General features: G+C 56.7%; 1 protein-coding gene across 1 annotated transcript; it reads left to right on the forward strand.

The window, feature by feature from the left end:
• Positions 1–915: 915 nt before the first annotated feature.
• PSD (pleckstrin and Sec7 domain containing) lies at positions 916–16,438 on the forward strand. Its single transcript, XM_011385838.1, has 17 exons — positions 916–1,465; positions 2,687–3,423; positions 3,702–3,804; positions 4,288–4,648; positions 5,373–5,813; positions 7,009–7,203; positions 7,366–7,446; positions 7,635–7,747; positions 8,407–8,465; positions 8,579–8,668; positions 12,339–12,382; positions 13,824–14,014; positions 14,096–14,166; positions 14,276–14,433; positions 14,602–14,746; positions 15,020–15,163; positions 15,642–16,438. Exons 2-17 carry the CDS (start codon positions 2,770–2,772, stop codon positions 15,870–15,872), a joined length of 3,081 nt encoding a protein of 1,026 aa, XP_011384140.1. The 5' UTR covers positions 916–1,465; positions 2,687–2,769; the 3' UTR covers positions 15,873–16,438.
• Positions 16,439–16,492: the final 54 nt, after the last annotated feature.

Raw genomic sequence — 16,492 nt, forward strand, 5'->3', positions numbered from 1 at the left:
AGCAGGGTTGCGCTTTTCCTTGGTGCAATCGCTTCACCTGCCTCTTCATAACAAAAACTGCTTCCTACTATTATTTCATTGGGGCACCTCTGCAAGGTGGGCAGGTCTGTCACTCCACTTTAAAGATGAAATCAAAGCCCTGGAGAGAAAGTACCTTGTCCATAGAGAACTCAGGCATTCTGGTTTTTCCAGAATTCTTTCCTCGCTCCCCCATACCTCAATGCAGCTAGAGGAGAGAATCCAGCAGCAGGGAAGGACCAAAGGAGGCCAGTTTGGGTGAGGGAGTTGCTCCCTCCTCTTCAATCTGCTTAGGGTTGGGGGGAGGGGGTTGGAAATAGCTGGAAGGATCGACCTCTGCTAAGATAGAGCCACGTAGGCGCGCTCCACCTCCGGCCGCGCACCTTCTCCCCATCCGCTTTGTTAGCGCCTCTGCGCCTGCGCAGTGCGACAAATCTGGCGCTGTCCCCTTCAGCACCACGCGGAGCCCTCGCCTCCCCTCCCCGCGGTGAGCCCCGCGCGCCCCGGCCTCACACGTCCTCGCGCCCCCAGACCACCCAAATAGACCCCTTCTTCCTTCCGAGGTCACCATCTGCCTGCCCTGGCTTTCCCAAGGAGAGCAGTTGCCATAGTAACGGCATTTTCTTAAAATAGCTGGGCCCCCTTTTACCTTGGCCAAGGGCACAAGGGTTGCCTGTCCCCCACTTCCTTCAGTCCCGGAGTCATCCTATCTAATCTCTTACCCCCAGACGTGCAGGACACCTAATTCAGGGAGCAAGGAAGTTCTTCCCGAAGTCTGACTAACATCCCTCCTACTGCATCCTGGGCGAGTTGTCAGGGTTGTGTATCCTGGGTCCGAGACTCAAAACCCCCGCAGTGTTTGAGGCGGTGTTTCCTAAATCTCTCTTCCATAAATTGATGGTCTACTGGATTAAGGGGGCGGGTCCGGTCTACACCCATACCGTGTGTTTGGTGCGGCCGCGTGCTCGTGGGGGCGGGAGCGCGTTTAACATGTAACAGGTCATGTGGCAACCTTCTAGGGACACGCGTGGGGTCTGGAGCAGGACACGCGTGTGCGGCTGGGTCCTGGCTCAGGGGGCGGTGGGCGAGAGGGACGTGTAAAGATTGGGGTGGGGCATGTGAAGGTCTGGGGAATAGAACCAGGGGTTGCTTACATCCTACCCCTCGACAGGGGCGGGTCTCAGGTTGGCGGGAGAGCCCAGCGGGGACCTAACGTGAAGACGGAAGGCAGCCTCCCGGGGATCAGGGCCCTGGGAGAGGGCGGGGGGTGGGATTGGGGGGGTGGGATTAGCTCTGTCGGAGCCTCGCGTAGGGGGGAGGAGGAGGGACTGAGAGGCGGGCGGGCCTGTAGAGAGCCAGAGCAAGCGGGAGCCGTGCTGCCTTCACAGCTGAGCTGGGCCCAGCCTCACCCCTTCCTCTCCTCGGCCCCAGCTCCAGGCGAGCAGCGGTGAGTACTGAGGCAGCTGGAGTCCGGGCTGCACTGGGGATATGCTGGGCCCGCGATTGAGCTTCAGGAACCTGTCAGGGTTGATACTCCTGACCTCTGCCCCTACCCTGCATTGCTGCCAGAAGCCCCTTTATGCATTTTTGGTCCCTCCTGGGCTGGACAAGATCTGTCATACCCCTGGGAGGAGAAGAGGAGGAAAGGGGTCTGGTGCAGCCTCCCACTCCAGAGACCAGTGACTGGTGGGGGTTGGGGAAGAGGGTGTGTGTCCCTGCTTAAGTATGCGCATAAGTGTGCACCTGTATTTGTCTGTGATGGTGACCACTAGGTCTCTGTAACTGATATGGCTGTGTGTCTGTGTGCATTGGAGAGTGAGGGCCTGTGTGTATATTTGGATCTCTTTGTGTGTTCCTGTTGACAGTACGTGTGTAAAACAAGCATGTGCTTTTCCATTACACGCATATTTGTTATGACTGTGAGAGTGTATGAGGGTGTGTCTTTGAGAGTGTGTGTGTGCCTGTGTGTGTGCTAGAAGGTGTAGCTTATGAATGTGTTTAACTGTACTGACATGTTTTCCCTTAAGTATGTGTGTGTGCATGTGTGTGTGCACCTGTATGGAAAACAAGAATGTCCCTTTCCCATTCGGCATGTATGTATGGGTAGCGGTTTCTGTTCAGGCCTTCTTCCTCCCCTTTACACTATGCCTCTCAGCCCCTCATGGTCCCTATATAACCCCTTTCCCTCCATTCTTCTTTCTTCTCCTTCCAGGGGGCCTAAGTTGGGGCCTCCCTAAGAGGGACTGTGGGAGACTCGCAGCTGTATGATAGTGATGGCTGGCTGACACTCCTGGTCCAGAGGGTTGGATACCAGCCTTGCTCTTCCCCCACCAAAAGTAGCTCCAAAATGCCACAGGGACTCTGGGCTCACTCAACTTCTGAAATAGCTTCCTCTCTCCTTCCGGAGTGATGCTCAGTGTCCCCAGGCAGTAGGAGAGGATCCAGAGGCCTGTAGGAGGGAACGATTTTCTCCTCAGGCCTCTATGGAAGTAGCCCAAGCAGGAGGCCTGATCATCCCCAAGGGTGGGATCAATGATGCCATATTCCCAGGGTGTGCTAGGTCCCTGGTGCTCAGCAGCTCCAGCCAGCTTTCCCTTCCCTGTCTCTGCTTTCCTGCCCATCCAACTTCCCGGCAGTTCATCCCCCTGCTCCCCTTCCTCTCTTGCAGGCCTGTCTGAAGAGCATGCTGCCTCCTCACTCCCCACCTGGCCTCGCCATCCCTGCCCCCCCAGCCTGACCCCCGGCCCCAGCATGGCCCAGGGTGCCATGCGCTTCTGCTCAGAAGGCGACTGTGCCATCTCCCCGCCACGATGCCCACGCCGCTGGCTCCCCGAAGGTCCCGTGCCCCAGAGTCCCCCGGCCAGCATGTATGGCAGCACCGGCTCCCTGCTACGGCGAGTGGCAGGTCCAGGTCCCCGAGGCCGGGAACTGGGACGTGTGACAGCACCCTGTACACCCCTGCGTGGCCCCCCCTCACCCCGCATTGCTCCCTCACCCTGGGTACCCTCTTCGCCCACTGGGCAGCCTCCACCAGGGACCCGGAGCTCTGTGGTCATATTCCGCTTTGTGGAGAAGGCGAGTGTGAGGCCACTGAATGGGTTACCTGCTCCTGGAGGCTTGAGTCGGAGCTGGGACCTGGGTGAGGTCTCTCCTCCCAGGCCCACTCCAGCCCTTGGTCCTGGTTCCAACCGGAAGTTATGGCTGGAAGCATCCACTTCAGACCCACTCCCTGCTAGAGGAGGCTCAGCTTTGCCTGGCAGCCAAGGTCTTTTAAGAGGGCCTCCAGTCCAAACTCAGGTTGGGACAGATGGTCTTTACTCCTCTCTCCCCAATGGGCTGGGGGGGCCCTCTGAGCACCTGGCCACATTATTTCGAGGACCCGCTGACACTGGACTCCTGAACCAGGTATGTGACCTCCCTTGGCCTCCCTAGAACCCATGTCCCAGTGAAGGGGAAAGACTTGGCCCCCTTGGTGGTTTGGGGCCTGTGGGTTAGTCCCTCTGAGTCCTTCAGTCTATGCTAAATCTGTCTCTTTCTTGCCTTCTGTGATTGTCTCTGTGTCTCTGTACCTCCATTTCTCTCCCCGTGTGTTTTTCTTTCTGTGTTTCTGTCCCATGTTCTTGTGTCTGTGTATGTCTGCCTTTATCTCTGGGTACCTGTGTCTCTCTCCCTCCTTGGCTTAGGGGGACACCTGGTCCTCACCCAGGGAAGTCTCCTCTCATGCTCAGAGAATCGCTAGAGCCAAATGGGAATTCTTCTATGGCTCCTTGGACCCCCCCAGCTCAGGTAAGGCCTGGGACTGAGGCAAGGAGAACAGAACAGGGCCTTCTCCACAGCAGCTGAGGTATGGTAGGGAGCCTTTTTTTAAACTTCCTCAATCCTTTTCTTGGCTCCTGAGTAAGCTAATGCCTCTCCAGGCCTCAATCTTTCCATCTGTGTTAGGATGGGGGGTTGTGGGATGGCAGCTGGGTTGGACACATGCAGGAAGCTGGGGAGTAGAGGAAGGGGTGGTAGGATATCAAGGGTCAGTCCCTAGAGTAGAAAGAGGCTGGTCTCAGGGCCCTCAAAATTATTTGACAAGAACTTGATTTGAAATGAGCTCCACTGGCACCAGAAACAAGCTGAGTTTGTAGCAGCAGGAATGGTGGCTAGAATCTGGAAGAACTTCCTGCCAATATGAGGCAGTTGGGGAGAGTTCTTTCCTAGAACAGTCAAGACAGGAAGCTGACCTGAATAACCTCCTGACTGGGATGCCTGTGCATACTGCAGGTGCTAAGCCCCCAGAGCAGGCCCCCCCATCTCTACCTGTGGTGGGCTCAGGGAAGGGCTCTGGGGTAGCTGTGGGGCGAGCAGCCAAGTACTCTGAGACGGACCTGGACACGGTGCCCCTGAGGTGCTACCACGAGACCGACATCGATGAAGTGCTGGCTGAGCGGGAGGAGGCTGACTCGGCCATTGAGAGTCAGCCCAGCTCCGAGGGTCCGCCTGGCACTACCTGCCCACCTGCCCCACGTTCCAGCCCATGCCTTGGCCCTCATCCCAGCCTGGGCAGTGGCAATGAGGACGAGGATGAGGCAGGTGGGGAAGAGGATGTGGACGACGAGGTGTTTGAGGCCTCAGAGGGGGCCCGGTGAGTGGGGGAGTGGGAGAAGATAGTGGCTTGCTCCTTCCCACTGGCCCAGAGGCAGAGCCGGGGTCAAAGGGAATAGAGATGAGGGTAGGGCTGGGAGGGTCAGACCCAAGCTGGTGGTACCAACAGGGTGGTGTGGCAGGAGATTCTGAACAGAGGCCTGAGGTCTGGCAAAACAGTGGGGATGCAGAGGGCATCGGCAAGAACCCAGGAGGGTAAGGGGCAGCCAGGATAGAGGAAAGAGGTTCTAGCGAAGAACAGGACAGAGTGAGAGGCAAGAGGCAGGAATCAAGCCAAAGGGTATGGGAGCATCAATCCGGATCCTGGATCTTGGCGGGAGAGTGGGGAATGTGGGGGCTTTCCTCTCTGTCTCACACCCCACTGCAGCTTGGAGCCTCATCTTCTTCTCCTAAGATGTTGCCAGAAATAGAAATGGGATGGCAGGAGGGGAGAGGATCAGGGAGAAGGAGGAGAAAGGGAGATTAGCAGGGAGGGAGAGAGGAAGGGGATTGGGTGCTAGGGACGGGTAGGGATGGGGTGCCCCAGAGGTACTGAATAGCTTGGAGGACTGGTGGGGTCCCTCTACCCAGGTGTCTTTTTTAGGGGGTACAGACTTGTGAAAAGGAGATGATAATCCCCTTTACAGAGTCTGTATGAAAGTTCAACGAAATGCTACCTGAGGGTCCTCTGGGCCCCTGATCAGAGATTCTCCCTGCCTCTGCAGGCCAGGCATCCAGATGTCTCACCCTGGGCCTCTCAAGTCGCCTGTGCCCTTTCTACCTGGGACCAGCCCTTCAGCTGATGGGCCTGACTCTTTCAGTTGTGTGTTTGAAGCCATCTTGGAGTCACACCGGGCCAAGGGCACCTCCTACACCAGCCTCGCCTCACTGGAGGCCCTGGCCTCACCTGGCCCAACCCAGAGCCCCTTCTTCACGTTTGAGCTGCCTCCCCAACCTTCTGCCCCCCGGCCTGACCCAACTGCTCCTGCCCCACTTGCCCCTCTTGAACCAGATTCTGGTACCAGTTCTGCTGCTGATGGGCCTTGGACACAGAGAGGGGAGGAAGAGGAGGCAGAAGCTGTAGCCAAGCAGGCCCCAGGGAGGGAGCCCCCTAGTCCCTGCCACTCAGAAGACAGCTTTGGGCTGGGGGCGGCTCCCCTGGGCAGGTGAGTGATTCCTTTGGTTTCTCAGACATGAGGTCCCCAGGGCCCTAGGAACAGCCGTTCCAAAGGACAGAGTCTGAGTGTGAAGATGTAGTTTATATTCCTGAAACCTGATGGGGTGCTTAGGGGATGCAGATATCTGTTTTCCCATTTGGAAGACTACTTCCACTGGCTGTGAAGGGGAGCCCCTCACAGTCAACCCGCTTGGTCTCAGATCCAGTGACTTGAGAAACCGTGATTCAGGATTGAAGGGTGCCTAGAGAATAGGCTCCTCTCTCTCCAGGAGGGCCTTTTCTTCCCCAGATAGAGCCTCTAACCTGCTTAGAATTTCTGTCATCTTACCAGCCTGGAGGCTTCTCCCAAAGATGAAGCCACTCGCCTCTCCCATTGCCTCCCTCCCATGTCACTTCCCCTCTCCAATCAGGAGTCTCTCACCCTTCTCCAGGAAGTCCATTCACCAGTCCAACCTTTCTGCTCTCCCCTCTGCCAGCTACCCTCTCAGTCATGGAAGCCATGGCAACAGGAGGGGGTGGCCAGGGAGACAGGGTTGCCTAGCAACCAGGAGTTTCCGGCCTCTGTCTCTGGGTGACAGGTGGCTTTGCCAGTAGAGCAGCTGGAGTGGGAAGGGAAGGAGAGGAGGAGACAGGGAATGAGGGGGTGCACTCTGACCCCCGAACCCTCTACCCTAGAGATTGTTTCTTTGTGGGTGAAAGAGAAAGAGCAAGGAGAAAGCTCGTCTCCCTAAAAGGATGAGGAAGAAAGACATAGGAGCAGGAAGGTGTCCATGCTGCCCTTAAATCTTTGTTTGACCATCTACTGTTCCTCTCTGACATCCTATCTATACCACCTTTGCCTGTATTCTCAGACATAAAAGACTATGTTCTGAGTATAGCCAATGTGGGGATGGGGCATCTATGTCTAATAACAAACTTAGGGAGTTTTGGGGAAGCAGCCAGAACTCCCACAGCAGCAAGATGCATGTGGGTTAGACTAGAGGCAGGACTTTCCACAGAGAGGTGGTAACGATGGAGTAGGCTGATGGAGGAAACCTGTACAATCTCTTTCTCTGGAGAAAAGAAAATGTCTTCCCTGTGTCCCAGTCTCCTCTTCTCTGTCTTCCGGGTCTGGAGGCAGAGGAAGGATCTGGATGGCCTCTGAGAGTCTGCCCCACCTCTGAGCTGGTGTTCTACCCTGGCAGTGAACCACCCCTGAGCCAGCTGGTATCCGACTCAGACTCAGAGCTGGACAGCACAGAGCGGCTGGCCCTGGGAAGCACAGACACCTTGTCCAATGGACAGAAAGCAGACCTGGAGGCCGCGCAGCGCCTAGCTAAGAGGCTGTACCGGCTAGATGGCTTCAGGAAGGCTGATGTGGCCCGGCACCTGGGCAAGAAGTAAAGCCACTGGGCTGCTATTGAGAAGGGGGGAGGGGGATGCAACCTGTGGGCAGCACCTCCACATACCCTCTATCTAATGCTCCCAGATCTCTAGGTAACCCCCACCTGGCCCCTTGACACTTCCCCTTGAGACTCTATCTGTCTCTGCTCTGCCCACAGCAATGACTTCAGCAAACTGGTGGCTGGCGAGTACCTCAAGTTCTTTGTCTTCACAGGCATGACTCTGGACCAAGCTCTCAGGTGGGTGTTGAGCCCTCTGAGGGCAGGCCTGGTGTGCAGAGCCTCCGCTACGCCTCCTCAGCTTGTGCCTCCCCTAAGCTGCCCTGACATTAACCTTCCCAAGCTGGCTGGGCATAGCCAAGAGCCAGGGCTGCCTGGTCAGGGGACCATGGATGGGGGTGACATGCTCTCTCTTCTTTCCTCCCCAGGGTATTTCTGAAGGAGCTGGCTTTAATGGGTGAAACCCAGGAACGGGAGCGTGTGCTGGCCCACTTCTCCCAGAGATACTTCCAGTGCAATCCTGGAGCCCTGTCCTCAGAGGGTGAGGAGGCCAGGGGCAGGGCTTTCCTGGCTGTTCACTGAGGCAAATGGGCATTATGTGTGTGCATAGGAGCATGACTGTGTATGCAGGAATGAACAAATGCACAAGCTTGCAGGCATGCAAACTTGCATGTGTGCAGACAGTTCTGACATGGCTGCATCAATGTGGAACTATGCGTGCGGGCAGGCATATTGTTAGGGTCTAGCATGTGTTGTGAAAGGCAGGTGGCAGGTGTGTTTGTGTGGCAGGTGTGTTTGCATGTCGTTGTTCACATACATGGGCATGACAGTGCTTGTCTTGAGTGGAGATTCTGTTTGGCTGCATTAGTCTGCAAAACTGTGTGGGGCCCACTTGCTTGCATTTAGTGCAGCGACGCAGAGGCATGTGGCTGTTAGGGAGCAAGCAGTGGGCAGCCCCCAGCACCATAGGGAGCTAGGGAGGGTGAACTGAGAAGAGTAAGGTCCCTTCTGACAGATCTGCTGGATGAGAGTCTTTGCTTGGGGGGCAGTTTGCTACTGGGGTTCAGGACTTACAAAAGGATAGTTGTGGGCCAAAGGGGGTCTTAAAAAGGGGCAAGGGATGAGCTGGAAGGCTGGGGAAGATAGCTATGGGAAGAGTCCCTGGGAGGTCACTGAGGTTGAATGTCAATTCTCCCCTAGATGGTGCACACACTCTGACCTGCGCCCTCATGCTACTCAATACTGATCTCCACGGACACGTGAGTGGGGTCTGATGGGAGGGACCCTGGAAAATAGACCCCATCCAGAGATTTCAAGGCCTGGGAAGTGAAAGGCACTCCCCAAGTTCACAGGCCTCTGTTCTCTTCCTTAGAATATTGGAAAGCGCATGACCTGTGGAGACTTCATCGGGAACCTGGAGGGCCTCAACGAAGGCGGAGACTTCCCCAGGGAGCTGCTCAAGGTTGGGGGCGGGGCAGGATACAGGTTGCTGGAGGGGAGGGATAGGGGGGACCTATCGGTGTTCCAGGGAGGTGAGGTGAAGGGCCTACCGGCCCCCCAGCTCCTGCTGAAGGAGCCTCGACTCTTGTGACTCAGCCTGGAGGACCACCCCCTCTCTCCAGCCCCACACACAGGTTCTCCAGTTACATGCACACTCCTGCGCAGTCTGGCTGCACAATGAGGGGAGGGAAGGTGGCTCTTGAAAACACATGATCAGGAGGCCCTGGACCCTGCATTCGCCTTCATCAATGCCCCTCTCCAGTGTTCACTGAGGATGGGAGGTGTCCCTGCACGAGGGTGGGGTAGGTGGCACACAAGTACTCTGCTTCTCTCCTTCCCAGCCACTCGTTCGCCCCAGGGTATACCATCACTAAGGCCATCCTGGTTCTACTGCCAGAATGTAGAGGGGCCTGAGAGGAACAAAAGCTTTTTAAAGGTCTGGCAATGAGCCAAACTAGCGCCAAACTAGGACTAGATACTGTGCTTCTGGCTCCTTTGTGGGCAGGCCCAGTGCCCTGGCACCAGCACTTGAGGGGTTAGCTGCCCAGGGACTGGTATGAATGGGAGGAGGAGGGGGCGTCCTGGTCCCATGGGTTCACTCCTCTCCCTCATGGGTGGTGTTTCATCCTGGGAGGCCTGAACTCACTTCGAACCCCCAGGGTTGGCAAAGGGATCTCTTAGCCACCACAGAAATGTGCACAGGAGTGTTATTGAGCTTATCTGTGAGCTTGGGTTGTGTGGGGTTTCTGGGTTTGGGAATGTGTCTGATTGGGGGTGTCCATTGTGAGTTGAGGGTATGCTTGAGTTGTATGTGTCTGATTTAGGGTATTGGTGAATCAAGGGGGTTTGTCTGAGTTAGGACGTGTTTGTGCTTTAGGGCTTATTTAGAGTGTGTGTATGAGTTGGGGAGTAGGTTGGGTGTTTACGTGTGTTGGAGTGTACTTCTGTGAATTGGCTGTCTTACGACATGTGTCTGTGAGTAGAGGATGTGTGTTTGTGGGTTAAAGACTAAATTTTGAGGTGTGCATCTGAATTTGTAGTGTTCGTGAGTAGAGATGAATGTAAATTGGTGCATCTGGTTAGTTGGGTGTATATCTTTAAATTGGGGTGTGTGTACATGGGTTGGGCTATATACATGGGCGTTCGAGGTATTTGCGGCTCAGTGAGTTGGAAGAGGACAGTGTGCTTCCCAGGCTGCCTCCGTCCTGTGCTGTCATCTCGCCTCATGGCCCCTCCTGGTTGGGTAAAAGAGGGCCGCAGGGAGGCGTTCGGATATCCGCCTCCCCCCCCCCCCCCGCCCCCCGCCCTCCGCCCCCAACCCTGACATTCCAGGAGAGCGCTTCAGACCCTACAGGATCCACCCGCCTTCCCAGCCCTGGGCCTAGGGCCTCCCAGTGCCATCCCCAGCATCCCTTGGGCAGCCGGTTCCCACACAGATGACCCCCAGTGGCCTCCCCAGGCCCCTCTCCCGTGGCGGAGCACTGCGGACCCCTTCTTGGTCAGACGCCTCCATTTTGCGCGGTCCCCGCCCCAGCCCTCGCCCTCCCCTCCCCGTTGTCGCCCCCCTCCCGCTCGCCAAGCTGCAGAGCCGACAGCGCCACCGCCGCCGCGCGCTCCTGCGTCGGTGGGAGCGGGGCCGGGCTCAGGCCGGGCTGGGCCGCTCGTGCCGGCTGTCGGGGAATCTGTCCGCGGGCGGTCCGGGCCGTCCGGGCCGTCCGGGGCCGAGGGTGGGCGGGGGGCATGGCCGGGGGCCGCGGCGCGCGGGCCAGGCCAGCATGATCGGCGTCAACAGCATCCACAGCAGCGCCGGGCGGCTGCGCTCGCGCTCGCTCTGCTCGGTTCGCTACGGGCGCACCCACCGCGGCGCAGAGACCCTGTGCTACGGCTGGCCGCAGCGCTCGCGCAGTCTCAAGCCCGTGCTCTACACCGACCTGGTGGTCAGCCGCCTGCAGAGCCGCAAGAAGAAAAAGGCGGTGAGGGCGTTGGGGCGGCGGCCCACGCCAGGCTGGGGGGCGAACGAGGGAGTTGCCGAGGGCGGCTGAGGTTGAGGGGCGACTAGAAGGTGGCACCAAAGGCAGCACGAGCCAAGGGGGTTATCAGTGGGGCTGAGCAGGGAGCCCAGCAGCGATGGAGCCCATGGATAGCCAGGGATGGGCATGGATTGGAGGGGGAAGGGCACAGACCCCTTGGATCAAGGTAGGCATCTCAAACTAAAGGGTCTTTGGGTCTTCTAGATGGGAGCATGAGAGGGGGCTAGTGGATGGGGTTTGCGACTTTGGAAGTCACATAGTTGGTGGCCAAAAGGGGCAGGGGATGAACTGGAACGCTGGAGACAAGAATTGTAGGTTGGATGTCGGTGGCCACTTCATCCTCTTGGCCAAGAGAGTTGGAGAGTGAGGGTTTAGGGGCCTAGCTATGCTGAGTTTGGGCTGGGTGTATGCTGGGAGGGTATATGTGCATAAGACTGGGTTGTGCTGTGTGTGGGATGGAGGCTGTGGGGTGTACTCGTCCCTGAACAGGGTGTGCACATGTGGGCCGCTTGGCATGGCAGTGGGCAGTGATAGTGTCAGAGAGTATGGTGTGTTAGGGGGTTGTATCCCATTACGAAGGTGCCGACGTCACTACTGCACCCAGCTCACACGCAGACAGCATCACATGCCACACACTAAGCCCAACACACACATACTGGGGACACACCCACTCACAGACAGGCTGTCAAAAGCACCCCAACAGTGGGAGGCACTAGTGTGGATTCATGTTGCAGGCCACTCCCAAGAGGAGGGGTCCTCTATGCTACTCCTGGAGCCCATTCTCTCCTCTGACCACCCCAGGGCCCCCATATGTCCCTCGGACCAACTGTACAGAGGGGAAGTGACTGGTTCAGGACCTCACAGAGAGTTTGGGGTGTGTAGGGTTTGGAAACTAAAACTATTGCCTTTTACACTAGTGTTCACTTCCTAGGAACATGAAGTGTGCGAGTGGGCAAGGGGCTGAACCACCCTGGCATTTGGCCTGGTTGGGCAGTCTGGGTTGGGAGAAGGTCTCAGCCTGTCCTGGGGTTGGGTGCCATGAGAGTATGTTCTCTGTTACCCAAGGAAGGAGGTTACAGGGTGAGTCCTATTTCCTGGGCCTGTGTTCCCTTGAGCTCTGTGTGGATTTATCCTGTGGAAACAGACCCAAAGCACACGGCTGAGAAAAGGGGAGCTTCTTGGGCTGTTCTTTTCCATTCCCTTCAGAGCTGTGCTTCTCCCACCCAGGGTCTCAGCAGGATGACCCCTTAACAGTAATAACAACAGTAAAGATATTAATAGCAGCTGTCATTTATTGTGCATCAACCATATGCCAGGATGCCCTATGCTAATTGCTATCTTTCATTAAATATGTGTTACCGTGTTTGTTCTCCTTCATGGATACTTGATCAAAGTCATGCAACTAAAGTAGCAGAGCTGGGCCTGGGTCCTATTACTCCATTCCAGAGCCTGCTCTTGTCTTTACCCTCTGCTGCCCCCTTGCCCAGTTCTGTCTCCTCCCCCAGGTTGGGAAGGAGAGCTCTGAGCTCTAGTATCGGGGTACATGGTGCACCTCCTTCCAAGATTGACTCATACTACCCTGATCTGTTCCTTCCTCCCCAGGCCTTGTACAGCTCCATCAAGAATGAAAAATTGCAGTGGGCCATGTGAGTCCTGGGCTGTGGGGTGGGGTGGAGATGAGGAGTGGGGGAGGGTCAGCCTGGAGAGGCTGAGAGAGCTGAGGTAGGCCCTTTGAGTCCTGGGGCCCTGGGACAGGGGACGTGGGTGAGGCTATGAGAGGCAGTGAGGTAGCCTCACTTCCTTCTTTGGAGATGCCTGGCCGGACTTGGGGTTCTGTGTCTTGTCTCTGGCTGGGTTGTTATGACAAGCTGGATTGGGATGGGTGGCCACTGTTAGCTGGCCTGGGAGAATGGGTGCTGAAACAAAAAGGGGAGGTCCCTTGGCAACCCTAGTGGGAAAACAGAAATCTCTGCAGGTAGGGCCTTGACCAATAGTGTGAGCTTCCCCCGCCCCCATTGGTCCTAGGGAGCCCAGAGTGTTACAGAACACATTATCTACTCTCGGCAGTCCCAGTGAAAGCAGACTCAGGGTTAGTCTTGGAAGAGTCCGGTCTGAGAGAAGAGGTCCAATTTTAGCCTTGGGTCCCCCAGTCAGGGTAGAGCTCTCAAGTAAACAGTCAATAGATCACTCATATTTCCTGGTATCTGCTGAGAGTCTAGTTACTGTTCAGTTTAGCTGGGAACTCCCAGCAGGCAGGAGAGACCTCAGAGGAAGCAGAGGTCAGGAATGTAGTACAAAAGACCAGGGGAAGCTTTTTAGAAGATTGGGACTTGGGCATAGCCTTAAAGGAGGGGAAGCATTTGGGGAGAGAAAGGGAGTTGATATTTAGGAGGCAAATATGTAGTGGCTGAAATGAGTGTGGCATGGGGAGATGAAGCAGAGGCAGGCCTGGTGAGAATGGAGAATGGAAGGAGCGTGCTGGCGGGGGTGTAATATAGGTCCCATGTGGGAAGCAATAGGGAACTTGAAAGTTCTTGAGCAAGAAAGTGACCAGAAAGAATCAGACTTTTTACATGAGACCGACAGAGCCTGCAGTCCAGAATGTGCTAGGGGACCACTAGGAAGCAGCTACTTCTGCCACCATTTAGCCAACAAGCTATGAGCTGGTGCTGGGTGTGGCTGAGATAGCTGAGTCAGATATGTGTCTGTCCTGGTGGAGAAGGGTGCGAGGTTTGGGGGTGTATGTGTGCAGAAATGGAGAGGATGGGGCTGGTTACATGTGAGAGAAGAAAGGGACAGACATGGCCCTACCGTTGAGAGCTCTAATATGAAGGAACTGTGCTGCCTCAAAGAGCCGTGATCTGAGCAGGGAGACACAGCTACCCCTGGAGAGACTTGGTCTGAGGTGGGATCCATGGCTCCAGGAGCCTCAGGTTGAAGGGAGCCACATTTCTGAGAGCAGCAGTTTCCCTATTCCCATCTCTACAAGCAGTAGAGGGGCTTTCCTGGGTGGGCAGAGGCCAAGATTGAAGGGTGGGGGGTTTGTGGCTCCATGGCCAGCCCCTTCTGAAGTGATCACACCTGCAGAGACGAGGAGGAGCTGAGACGCTCTCTATCTGAGTTGGCCGACCCCAACCCCAAGGTCATCAAAAGGGTCAGCGGGGGCAGTGGCAGTGGCTCCAGCCCTTTCCTGGACCTGACTCCTGAGCCAGGGGCCGCAGTCTACAAGCACGGGGCCCTGGTGCGAAAGGTGCACGCCGATCCTGACTGCAGGAAGAGTACGTGGCCCAGTGGGGTCTGGGGGATGGATGGGAGTGGGCCTGTCCCAGGACCTCTGTGACCTGTCTTCTTTCCCCCAGCACCTCGGGGCAAGAGGGGCTGGAAGAGCTTCCACGGGATCCTCAAGGGCATGATCCTCTACCTGCAGAAGGTGCGGGGCCAGCCCAAGGGGTGGGGGCTTATCTGGCTCCGGGGAGTGGGTCTGAGCTGGGCTGGGCCAGGCTGGGACTGTGGCCAGGACGAGATGGGCACCCCTGCAGGAGGAATACCAGCCTGGGAAGACCCTATCAGAGGCAGAGCTTAAGAATGCCATCAGCATCCACCACGCACTGGCCACTCGTGCCAATGACTACAGCAAGAGGCCCCATGTGTTCTACCTGCGCACAGCTGACTGGAGGGTATTCCTCTTCCAGGCCCCGTGAGTGCCCTCTTCCTGCCCATCCCAGACCCCTTCACCCCACTCTCAACTTTTTTCACTCCTTTGTCCCTGGATTGCCTCTTTCTCAGTCCACATCCTGACCCCGGACTGGCACCCCTGGCCAGGAACCCTGGGCCCAGGTCCCAAGTGGCTGTGCTATCTCCTCAGGAGCCTGGAGCAGATGCAGTCCTGGATCACTCGCATTAATGTGGTGGCTGCCATGTTCTCTGCACCCCCCTTCCCAGCTGCTGTTAGTTCCCAGAAGAAGTTCAGCCGCCCTCTGCTGCCCAGTGCTGCCACCCGCCTCTCTCAGGTACCCCCAGTTCTGTCCACCTGGCCAGTAGGATAGAGTTGGGCTGGCCCACGCTGACTACACTCAAGGTTACCATGTATGACTGTGTAGATGTCTAATGCACTGGGACAATGGCTGGGGGGGCCTGAGTTTCAGCCTCTACTCCACGTGCTATGCTGTGAACCCAGACATAGTGCTTTGTTCATCCAAAGGAAGGGGCTCCTTTTAAATGAACTTGCATAAAGGCATTGTATGTGCTAGAGTGACCCTGACCGGGTTCCCTCTCGCTTCTAGGAGGAGCAGGTGCGAACCCACGAAGCCAAGCTGAAGATTATGGCAAGTGAATTGCGGGAGCACCAGGCAGCCCAACTGGGCAAGAAGGCCCGGGGTAAGGAGGCCGAGGAGCAGCGGCAAAAGGAGGCCTACCTGGAGTTTGAGGTGAGCCTCCCAGCCTAGGCACCTCTGTAGCACTTTTTTCCATTAGCAGGATCTCCATGTCCCCAAATATAGGCTCAGACTAGTGGTTAAGGGAATGGACTCTTAAGAGTGGAACCAGGTGGGTGACTTTGGGTAGTTTGTTTAATCTCTCTCAGCTTCAGTTTCCTCTTCTGTGGAACTGGAAGAATATTCTATACCCACTAGGGTAATGAAGGGAGATGTCTGTCACGTGCTCAGTTTTCCTAACTCTGGTAAAGGCTTAAGAAACATTGTTAAAACTGGCAGTCTTGAAAGAGCCCAGAGATGATCACCAGCCTACCAGGGTATCATGTCAGTACTTGGGGGCTTTAGAGGTAGGCAAGGAGCTGCCACCTCCTAGCCTACTTTAGTGTCCCTCCCTGGTCCAGACAGGGTAGAGATGGGGTGGGATGGGCAGAGGGTGGAGAGTGGGTTCACAGCCCCTGCCCCTCTGCCTCAGAAATCCCGCTATGGCACATATGCAGCACTGCTTCGGGTCAAGCTAAAGGCGGGCAGTGAAGAGCTGGATGCAGTAGAGGCAGCACTGGCCCAGGCCGGGAGCACGGAGGATGGAGTCTTCCCACCTCACTCCAGTCCCTCCCTGCAGCCCAAAACCTCCAGCCAGCCCCAGGCTCAGTGTCATGGCTCAGAGCCTCGAACAGGGGCAGGCAGTAGGCGGCAGAAGCCCTGAGTTGGAGGTGGGCATGCGGGGGGCTGGTGCCCGCTGGGTACCTGCTGAGCCCGGGGCTGGCCTCGGGCCACCCCTGAGGGCTCCTCAGCCCAAGGCCCGACCGCGCCGGACGCGGTGTCCGGGGCAGGGCAGGGCTAGGGCATTGGCCTCAGGAGCCTAGGCTAAGGGCCCCTCTAAGTTGACCCCCTTTTTGTGATAATGTTTTGCACTTTTCGTACTGGGGGCTGGGTGGGAGGGGCCAGGACCTCTGGACTTTTGATGCTTTTTTGGACGGGGGAGGCCTGACAACTTTTCCGCTTTCTGCTGAGACCATCCCCACCCCTGACACCAGCAATTCCTCTCCATCTTGGGGCCTGGCTCAGACAGAGGCCAGGAGTTGGAGCTGAGCTGGTTTTCCCTTCTTTCTCCCTGAGGGCTCACCCTCTCTCTTTCCAGAAGTAGAGGAAGGGTGTCCATGCCCAGGCCCCCATACATAGGCCAGGGGTAGCATGGCCTTGCTTCCCCTCCTTCAGTGGGTCCTGCCCTTTGTACAGCCTCCACCCTCATTAAAATTGCTCTGGACTTGCTGGTTGGACCTCTTCTCTCCAGTGCCTGCTTGGGGTCAGGGTAGGACAAGAGTC

This window comes from Pteropus vampyrus, unplaced genomic scaffold (assembly GCF_000151845.1).
Source record: "Pteropus vampyrus isolate Shadow unplaced genomic scaffold, Pvam_2.0 Scaffold816, whole genome shotgun sequence".
Classification (NCBI taxonomy): Eukaryota; Metazoa; Chordata; class Mammalia; order Chiroptera; family Pteropodidae; genus Pteropus; species Pteropus vampyrus.

Excerpts from the sequence above, each read along its gene's own strand:
- PSD (XM_011385838.1), top strand. The coding sequence starts at position 2,770 with ATGGCCCAGGGTGCCATGCGCTTCTGCTCAGAAGGCGACTGTGCCATC. Across the intron at positions 14,167-14,275 it reads TGATCCTCTACCTGCAGAAG|GAGGAATACCAGCCTGGGAA; the intron begins GTGCGGGGCCAG and ends GCACCCCTGCAG. Across the intron at positions 15,164-15,641 it reads AGGCCTACCTGGAGTTTGAG|AAATCCCGCTATGGCACATA; the intron begins GTGAGCCTCCCA and ends CCTCTGCCTCAG.